General features: G+C 44.7%; 1 protein-coding gene across 2 annotated transcripts in view; it reads right to left on the reverse strand.

The window, feature by feature from the left end:
- Positions 1-4,781, reverse strand: part of RNF150 (ring finger protein 150) — a 119,142-nt gene extending 114,361 nt beyond the window's left edge. For both annotated transcript variants that reach the window (XR_002438174.1, XM_021395412.1), the window contains exon 1: positions 4,098-4,781. Coding sequence is in view for 1 of the 2 variants with exons in the window: in XM_021395412.1 (XP_021251087.1) it covers positions 4,098-4,563 (466 nt within the window). In the remaining variant the exon portion in view is untranslated. The remainder of the gene's footprint in view (positions 1-4,097) is intronic.

Raw genomic sequence — 10,813 nt, forward strand, 5'->3', positions numbered from 1 at the left:
CAGCACACCTCAGCCATGCCCTGATTTCAGGATTGATAGACATCAGTACACTTCTGAGATGTATCTCCCTCTTCCACTAAGTCAGTTCTACTGGAGATAAATCCTGGGTGCCTGAGCAGAAGAAGATTACGGCAGGGCCTGGAAGCATCAAATCTCTAACCCTTATTCATACTTATCCATAACTGAATTCATTGTGAATACTATCAGCATATTTTTCTTATTAGAACACAACAAAAGTTTAGAAAACAATTGTTTTAGGAAAGGAACAAATGAGGAACTCACAATATTGAATAAAATCTGTAAAGAGAAATCTTCAACTTCAGTGTTTAATTTGCACATCAGTACAAGTCATATAGAGGAGTCGCAACCCAAAAGTACTAACAACACATCCCAAAATATGTAAAAAGCAAGACTACTAATTGACCAGGGAACAGAACTCTGAGTACAAGCAAGGAAACTGTTACTGAAGTGAATGGGCACAGATCAAGAACAGCTACATGTGCAGGGATCCACCTGGTTTTGCAGTGGGATAGTGGTGCCTTCCTCATGCCATCTGGTGCACACATGCTGGACTTCAGGCCCAAGGAGGAAGGGAGGAAGTCAGAATCATCTCAGACCACACAGGAGATTGATGCCTCAAAGATATGGCTGCCAGTTGCTGCCAGTATGTACATGCCATTAATAAAACAGTGAGGCATCTGGCTTTCATTGAAAACAGGCTGCCATACATGCAGCACACAACTAAAAAAAGCAGAATAGTGAGAACACAGAACTGCCTGACTTGCATCTGCTTGTGGTGCCAAGTACTTAGGATACAATTTACTTCAAATAATAACCATATCAATTTAGCGAGATACTCGGATGCACTCCAGAATTCAAACTGATTGTTACATATGGTATTGATTAATACAGACTTTGACTTCTATCCACATGTGAATTCTGCACTGGTCACAGAGCTAACATCCCACCCTAGCACCAAGTCAGGGGTGGTCAAGCTAGGATCCCTCAAAAGCAAATGAGAACCGAAGAGAGGGAAGTTCCCATCTTGAATTGTCTTCGGAAACTTCCCCTTGCTGTCTCTGCAGAGCACAGAGAATGCGTAAGGACACCTGCTAAGACAGGTAGTGAGAATAATTCCAGTTAATGGCAAGTTATTAAATGCAGACACAGCTGCTAGAGACTTTTCAAACCTACGTAACAGCTAATTTGTTGCAAGTAAGAAAAAATGGCAGTCAGAGCCCTGGATGACATTATTGATTATTCTCCTGGAGGAAAAGGAACATCACCTCTCTGTTACTAGAGAAATTGATACAGGAGAAACTAAAAGCACCTGAAGCAGAAATTCTAGATGTTTTTGTGCCTCCTCTGGTTATAACCTGCTTAGTCAAAAGCAAGCACAGTTGGACTCACAGCTCCTGTACCATATGTCAGGCCAATAAAAATAAAGATACCGATTCATGAGAGGTATAGATTATAATGCAGAAAATAAATGTGCCCTAGCATGAGAATCACAGAGCTCTGCAACACAGATGTCACAGCTTTCCCTCATTCTTCTGAATGCGCAAGTAGTGACCTAAGAAGGGGCTCCAAGAAAGCAAAGGCTTTAAACACAGCGAATAAACTGGTTCCAATAGAACACTCGGTTTGTTCCATCTGGTGCACAGAACAAATCCTGGAAAGCTGCATCTCAAGATTTGCACAGCAGGCTTTCAAATAATACCACCTCAGTTTCCATTTGAGGGGGTGGAAGGGCTAGGGGTGAAGGGACAACTACCAACAAGGGTTCAGATTGAAAAGTATCTTGCCGCAGTTTCCTACAGATCAGGAGGTACCATTTTAGCAAGGCGTCACCGTAACTGAAAACAGCAGTGAAGTAAACCTTTGGTAGGAGGTAGGAGATACAGAATAGTAACAGGTTAACATGGTCAAGAGAGGGAGTGAAGCACAGGAGTAGATCGGAAGAATTAAGAGTGGGAGTGAGAAAAACAGAATCAGAAAAAGAGAAAATGACAGTGAAAGAAAGAAGGCAAAACATACAAAAGAGAAAGGATGTACATGAGGGAAAAGAGTCAGCTGTCTCAGGAGGACCAGCAGTGCTTTCATGAGGGCAGGAGCCGTGCTGTTCTTCAACAGGACATAGCATTTTCTGTATAGAAGGAGTTTATTAAAGCTTGTAATAAACCTTAAAAAAAAAAAAAAAAGTCTGCAGAAGGACAAAAGAGGAAAAAAAAGATTTACATATTTCTTTTGGCTTCTAAATTGCTTTTCAGAATGTATTTCACACACACCCCATGTCCCTCCCCCCACCAAGTATTTTCCAGGATGGAATTTTCTTCTTCCCACTCCAGAATTTGGCGTGGGCAGAGGACTGCAGATGCTCTACTCAGAAACCAAGAACCTGATTCATTCTTCCCTTGAATCTTGCGCTATCACTTAGGCTAGGACCAAGCAAACAAGAAAGGCTGCAAGTCAGAAAGATAATTGCATACAGCTTATATGTTCATACTCTGCAATGCCCGTTTCAGCCTCCACAACTGTGCAACTGCTGGGTATCAATTCACACTCAAAAAAGGATTCTCAGAATAAGCTGCAAACGGTCATATGATATCAAATAAGCTGCCCCCAAGATAAGCGATACAGTGGTTGGATTTTTGAAAGCAGAGGCCGCTTTCAGTAAGAGAGATCCCTTGCTTACTTCATTTCAGACTCTAAAATAAACAAAAGCTCTACCATTTTAAAAGGTTAGACATTTTTTCTCCCACTGTTCCTTAATAAAACACCATTTGTGTGGAAAAACAGCTTAGTGCATGCTTTAAAAACAGGCAAACCATTAATTGATCCAACATGTTGGCAGTTTGAGAGAAACTTAGTGGACGTGCACAAGCGATATGTCTTAAGTTTCAAAACAGCCTAAGATAAACTTTAAGGGTGCATAAGCATGCCAAGGTCCTACTCTGTTATACTGCTTAGTAGATAATCTGTCATACTTCAAGTACCAAGGAGTATAATCGGGACAGCTACTAAACTACATGCAGTTTATAAAGCACAGTTTTAAGAAGATCAGGCGGTTAGGAGTTTGGTGTCTTACAAAACCAGTGGAAAATAAGAATGAAAATCTTCTGCGGACTCCATCAAAGAAGCACGAATGTGCCCAACAAATCTCTTCAGGAGGTGGCACAAGAGGGGTTCCAAAAGCACCACTTCTGCACTGGCATTATCATAACGCTTGTAAGGCAACAAATTGTTTTTCAACACATCTGGGCTAGCTACTTGAATGAGGGACTTGAAAATCTCATTAGAATAATATCCTGTTTTGCAGCCTATGTTTCAATTTACTCACAACTCTGCTAAGATTCAACTGGTATGAGACAGCTGGGCACGATTAGTTACTGGATGCAAAACACACCGATTTCATAATAGGTGGCATTTTAGTCCCCACAGAACAAGCTGATGGTATAAAAGAGCAGTGACTCCTGGCAGAAAACACTGTCCCTAAATAGAAGTCTGCTGAGCTGTTTCAAAAACTCATTTTTTTCAGATCAAACGTTGTCACAAACACAGTGAGTTTGTCTGTGGGAATAACCAGGAGTTTGCGTTGTTCCTGACGAAGAGATTTCTGCTCCATTAGGCAACGAGCGTGTTTGGAGCCAAGCACCCATGTGCTGGCACTGCAAACTGATGCCCCATCGGAGGGTCCTCCTGGAGAGTGGACCCCCACAGATGTCAAAAACGGACAAAGCGTCACACGTTCCCACCAAATCAGACACTCACCACTCCTGCCCGATCCCCCGGCTTCTACATTATCACAGACAAGGCAGCGGTCACCGCGTTCCCCTGAGAAGCGTACACCACGCACACCCTGTTTCTCTCCGGAAGGTCTCAATCACACCTGCTTCCACACGGCACCCGATAGAGGATCCTCTCTCTGGCCACAAGAAAACGCCAGTGCTCCCCAGCGGACTCGAGGTCCAGCCGTTCCTCCAACTACCCCAAACTCGGCATCTCCCAAACTTTTTGCCACCGGAGCACACGCCGCTGCGGAGAAGCAGGGCCCGGCCCTCGGGGTGCGCCCACGCGGAGGGGGCAGGGCAGCTCACCTGCGTAGGGCATGGTGATGGTCTCGTTGGCGTTGCTGGAGCCCACGTTGTAAATGACGACGGCGGAGGCGTTCTGGGCGGCGGCGTGGCGGATCTTGTCCTTGTAGGAGCAGTTGCCCCGCGGGATGAGGGCCACCCAGCTCTTGCCCGGCGCCGGGGCGTTGAAGCGGGTGCCGGGGTCGCAGGCGTAGCGGTCGGCGGGCGAGGCGGAGAGGGCCACCTGCCCGCGGGCGTCCTGCTTGGGCGACTGGTCGCCGTAGCGTCCGCACTCGCTCTTCTCGCTGCGGAGCTCGGCGCTGCCGCCCGCCGGGTCGGCGTAAGTGATGTTGACGAAGGCCGTGTACCACTCCTCCTTCTCGGCCACGGTGAAGTCCAGGCACAGCAGATGCACGAAACAAAAGGACAGCAGCCATGTTGAGAGAGCCAGGCTGCGGCACGCTTGGATCACAGACATTGCCATCTTCATCTGCCGGCCCCCCCCGGCCGGCCGGCCCGCCCCCGCCGCCTGCCTGCCTGCGCCGCGTGTGCGTGTGTGCCCCGACCGCCGGCTCCGTGCGGGGCGGCGCTGCTCCCGCCGGGCGCCGTGCGGGAAGGGCGGGCGAGGGGGACCCTCCCCTCTGCAGCCCGCCGCCTAATTCATGTCGGGGCCGTTTGATTTCCTCGGGCTGGCCCCGTCCCCGCCCGCCGTCCTCCCCGCCCCCCCCGGCTCGCTTCCTCCTGCCCCCCTCCCCTCGCTCGCCCTGCCCGCACGGCTGCCTCCCCCGCCGCTGGCAGCCCGGCCGCCCGCCGGGCGGGGAAGGCGCGGGGGAGGGGGGATTTCCACACGCACACGCGGCGCCGCGCCCGCTCCGGGCCCGGCCCCTGCGGACGCCCGGCGCGGCCGCGCTCCCCGGGGTACGGGGCGCCGGGGGCCGCGGGAGCAGCGCGGCGGCGCGGGAGCGGCACCTGCCGGCAGGAGGCGGCCGCGGCCGACGGACGTCAGCGAGGGCAGAGCGCGTGCCCGAGGGAGGCGGGGGTCTGCGTGCTACCCGCTCGGCCGCGGGCGTCGGGGCTCTTCCCTTCCCCGACTGCTGCAGGACAGTGGGCAAAACCGAAAATCTCACCGCCTCTGGTTTTGCCCAGGTGTCTGCCGAGCGTTACTGTACCCCTTATAGGGAGAAACACTCGTCGTCTTGGCAAAAGTTCTGATTTAAGCGATCGTGCAGAGGTTTTAGAACCCAGACCACCTGTCCGCCTCAGTGCAAGCAAGTGGAAAAAATTATGTTTCCATGGGTACGTTCGGTGTACCAGAAGGACATCTCACGAGATTTTAACATACATTGCCTACCCTGACCACCTCATTATTAAAACCTGACACGAGAAATGCCATACCCTTTGGCTGAAATGAGATGTATAAATATCTCGCTGCTGGCAATATTTGCCCATTTCCAGTTCAGGTTCATAGCTGCCATTGATCTCAGCTGTCTTCTGCTGACAGCCTTAACCCACGAAAAGGTGATTTCCCCAGTGTTGACAAAATTGAGTTTGGGAGGAAAATGTACAAATGTGGGAATAAAATAGAAAAATGTATAAGGAAATATAGCAGGCTGCCAAAAAGCGGTAAGGCTACCACCAAGCAAAAGGACAATTTTGCTTGGAAGCCAACTCCTGGAGAAATGAAGTCAGCAGTTAAGAAGAAAAAATTACCATGTAAAACTAATGTTGGGAAAGGAAAGTAGATGGCGATCAACATTTTAATTAAAAAGTGTTGAGATTTCATAAGGGAAGCTAAGCCAGCAAGGAAAATCCACGGTTGGGAGGGCTAGGGGCAATGAAGCATCTGTATATTTGGGAGAGTAAGAAGTACTGTTAGAAAAAAAGGCAGAAAATGTATAAATGATTGATAAATATTTCAGGTTTATGTCTGGAAAGAGAAGGAGGATGTGTTTCCCAGATTATTGACTCATAAAAGAGAGATTAAGAAGCATCTACTAAGAACATACAAACAAACCAACCAACCAACAAACAGAAAAATACCACTCGTGAATCCAAAAAGAGTGGATGGGGAGCGGAGAGAATAACCAGAATCTTGGCATAACAGGAAAATCTTGAAAGAGTGACTGCTCAGTTTCCTTGAAAAGATTCAGAAAACCGAATTACAGTGACCAGATGGTTACAGGCAGCCCAATGTTAATCAGCCCCAAGAAAAACAAAATAGGAAAATTCAGTTGTATGGATGCCAGAAAGGGTGCTTTTTTGGTTTGATTGGTTGATTTAAATGGGAAGTAGCCTGCCACGCAAGCATGATTTATGTTTTTGTGAGGAAATTGTCAGTGTTGTTACACAGACATTACCCTAGCAGATTTTTTAATGGTGTGTTATTCAATGATATGTGATATTATCATTACATGCGTAACACATGAAGAATCAGGCAAGAAGAGCTTAGTTGCAGCAGAATGCCTTCATATAGCTCAGTGCAAAAATATGACTCCGGGAAACCAAACCCACCAACCACTCTGGAGCAGAACTGGGGGCCATGTGAGGAATTTCCTCCAGATTGCTAGGCACCCGTGTTAGGACAATTCTGTGGAGTTTTGTGAACCTCTGTCTCAGCCTGTTGGGACAATCATTGCTGAGAGAGAAAATGGCTAAGGTTTCAAGTTAGGTTAGGCTGTCTAAATTCTGATGAAATAGGGATTTGCCTGGAATTTGAACATCTTAACGCAGAAGAATGACTGGGCCTTGACCAAGATGGCGTGACTGAGTATTTAGAAAGGTGCACTGGCACCTAAATTAGGCACTCTGGCACCCTTTACTGTTAATGGAAAGTGTCTCCAGCAAGCAATTCAGAACATGCAAATGTGATACCTTATTAAGTACAGGACCTAGATGCTCCCAGATGTTGGTGATTCTATGTTGAGCTGGACACAGGCAAAAGCAAAACTACCAAAAATATACACTCCAGGGCAGGAGAGAAATTCTTCCTCTCTCTTCACTTAGGAGGCTTCAGTTGGCAGCTCCATTCCCCCTGCTTTCAGCACGGTGACCCCTTACAGACCTGGGGCCCGAACGGGTGTGGGCTCGGAATGACTTGGGGTAAGAGCTAACTATAAGGCGGCCTGAAGGCTTTTTAATGCTGATGGACAGCAGAAAAAGTTGACTGAAATATGATCTCTTTGCAGGTGCTCAGGAAAATGAGTTCTTTCTTCTTCCCTTGCTATGAAACTGAAATTGAGTCTTGCTTACACCTGGAGAACAGAAGAGATGTTAGCACTGGGAAACCACACAAAGGGTAAAGTGATACCATTGCCTCACCCATTTGCTGCAAATACTATACTTTGCATAAAAGAAAACAACGCATTTGTTCACTATGAGAGTTAATTGAGCAATACACATTTCCCTGACCTAACTGACACTGTTAATATTCCATCCATCTTCCAATTCATATGCTAATAGCTACATTGCTTGCTACTGAACTTATTACAGATTTGAATACTTCTTCATTCTTCCATAACATTGTTTGAATTACTATAGTTGCTACTGAAGTTCTGGTTTCATTTACTTAAGTCAATTGAATATTTTTGATAAAATTCTAATGCTCTAAAGAAACACTCAGAGTAAAGTTCCAGAAAAAAAAAAAAAAAGTGTTGCAGCCAAGATAAGCTCACTGTTGCCATAGGAAAGGTTTAGCAGAATTTATGGGGAAAGTGACATTTTCATTTAAAAATTATGAAAAGTGTTGAAGCAAGCTTTATCTCGTTTGATCCTTATTAAGTTTTCAGAGTGAGATGGTGCTCCTTCTGTCCCAGAGGCAAAATTGCCACGTCTTATCACATTTGTTTAGTGTCTGCTTTTGTTATAGAAGTTTTTTTTGTAAACTACAAGAACCCAGGAGATTGCTGCTGATGAATGCCATTCTGCCTGTTCCTTCTTCTGTTATAGCCTCTTAAAAATAAAAACATTTGAAAGAAACATGTCTCCTTTGTGCAGTTTCTTTCTCTTCCATGATAGCTCACTCAGCTCCCTTAAAATTTCCACATTTTTATTGTTTGTCATTAATTCATGTAGAGGTTTACTCAGTCCTCAAAGCATTGGCTTTTCCTTTGCAACGTAAAAATATCAAAAGCTAGCTTTCTCCAGCTACTTTATTATTTTCCTTGCTCTCTTATAAAGGGAGTCTCTTTAATGTCTCACTCAGAGAAAATGCAAACTTGACAAAAACCCAGTCCCAGCTCTGCAGTGTAGCCCAGGTGTAAGCACTCGGCTGGTATTCCCTGCTATCCCAGCTGCCTGGTTCCTCCTGCACTGTGTCACTAACCTCTTGATTTCAAGCACTTACACTACTGCTTATTTTCTTTGTTTCAAATCAGAGCATGGGTAACCAAATAGATAAAAGGTTTTACAGGACCTAATAAGCTACCGTTATTAACTTACCATCTTCCATAGTGTAGAGCACAGGCAAAGGGATGGGGACTACTGTGACTAGCAGTCCCCATCCCCACTCCCTCCAGAAAATTGGAAATATATTAGCTATGACTGTGAATAGTAATATTTGCTGCAGAAGATGCATAGGAATGTGTGATTAAAGATCATCTGTGCCTCATGCTGGAAGTTCATGTCATCTGGAAGGAGGAAAGTCATTCTAAGTGCTAGTCAAGTGGCTCATAACTTGTGTTGTATAATGATGAATCTTGGAAGTAGTACTTGCCAGCTATATGCCGCTCTCTAACGCCTAAAAGAAATACATAGTTCAGTCTTTGTGCAGGAAAACTTGGATCTTGCCCATTGTGGACTGTGTATATTAAATGCTGCTATGTTTTTCAATTAATGGCAGATTTCTGCTTCACATTATTTTACCTAAAACATTTTAGCAAATATGTTGGAGAAGTAGTATTATATGCAGGGACAAGCAAAGTAATTCTCTCAACAGACATCTTGCTTCTGAGGCTATCAACAGTGGAAGAGGGTGCAGAGCTACAAAATGCAATGTTAATCTCGTGAAGGCTATATCATAAATCATGAGTTCTGAGTGGCATAGTTACACTGAAAAGATTTTTTAGTGGGAGGCACAGCTTTTGAAGGACACTTCTAAAATTCTTCCATGATTTCTGAAATGAAGCTATTAATTGCCAGCACAGAAGGCTACATATACGCATTGTAGCTACGATTCAGATTGCCACTGTTGAGTATAGCCAGTGACACTGAGCAGCTACTGTTTGTCAAGGCTCCCACCTACAAGACTCTGAATGGAATAACAGAACAGATAGACCCAGGATTATAGTGGGGATATTTTTCTGGCACAATTCGGACATATACAGAGATTCCTGATCTCAAATGAGAGCTAGGAGGTACATATTTGAATTAACTGGGCATTTTCCCTCACTAATACACCTTGCTGCTGAACTTATTAGACCATTTATAAAGAGCTGCACAGGTCTCTGGTGGGGAAAAAGAAAATGATATTTAAAGTAAATACAGATACTTGTCTAAATGGAAGATATAAATATGTTGTCCTGAAAAAGATGTGTGGGGTTACTAATGGAGTTTTTACAGAGGTGACTTCTCGGATTGATCATCTTTAATATTATCATTAATGGCCACAGCACACACAAACAAAATGGGAAAGTACTAATGAAATTCATCGATGACATAAAATAAGGCGCCATTGGCAATAGAGAGAAAGGCCTATACAGAATACTGAATAACTATATTGATTGGGCTGAGAGAGAGATGTGATGAAGTTCAATAATTTGTAACGCCAGGTCATGAATTCACAGACTGAAAATACCTATTTCTGCCCATTGGTTGGGATATTGCTTCGTTAGGATGTCAATGTCACAAAGACGCCATTAAAAAAAAAAAAACCAACACAACCCTACAATGCATTAGCAGCCTCACCAAGTGATGGGGAATAGAAATCTGCTCACATGAGGCCTCAAGGAAGCCAACCTGGAGTTGTTTGTGTAGTTCTGCATAAAAGGAATTTTGCAGCTGGAGAAAATGAATGAAAAAGTGACTAGGAGAGTGGGGGAATGAAGAATTATTTTTCAAGAGAAAATTAAAAACTTAGCAACAAGGGGAAAACCAGAGGGGATACACTACCGGACAGCAACTGTATCTGGAGGGCTAGATGCAGTGGATGAAAACCAGCAATTTAGGATAATGGCTGGTGTTTGGCACTTAAAGAAAAGATTGCAAGTATGTAAATGAATACACACAAAGAAGGAGGAAAGTTTCTGATTATTTTTACTAATCTACACTAAATCTATTTACTAATTACTAAACCTATAACAGTGGCATTAAAGACGGCATGATAAAGTGATGTGATGGAGTTATTAAATGATTGCATCCAATAGCAGGGTTTGGATAAGATGATCCAGGATATCCCGTTTCCGATCCAAACGTCACTTAAAAGTTGCCAGGATTGTATTTCCCCCTCCCTCCCCTAAAAGCAGCCTAACTAACATTATTGGAAGACACCAGAGGGTGCTGTCACAGACAGCTTTCTACATGCAGTATGCCTAGACTTTCATTTTTACAGCTTATGGTTGAAAAGCTGCACAGCTGTGTTGCATTTAGCATACCTTATAATGTTCTTGCATATACCACTGACGTTTGTTTTCTACTCAAATCTGTGGCTGAACAGGTTCTTAGAAGCACTGCTGCTTCTTAAAGGAAACATTTTCAAATGTAGATACTAAATGACCTCATCACTGCCTTGAACAGAAATTGCACTG

The sequence above is a fragment of the Numida meleagris genome, chromosome 4 (assembly GCF_002078875.1).
Source record: "Numida meleagris isolate 19003 breed g44 Domestic line chromosome 4, NumMel1.0, whole genome shotgun sequence".
NCBI lineage: Eukaryota > Metazoa > Chordata > Aves > Galliformes > Numididae > Numida > Numida meleagris.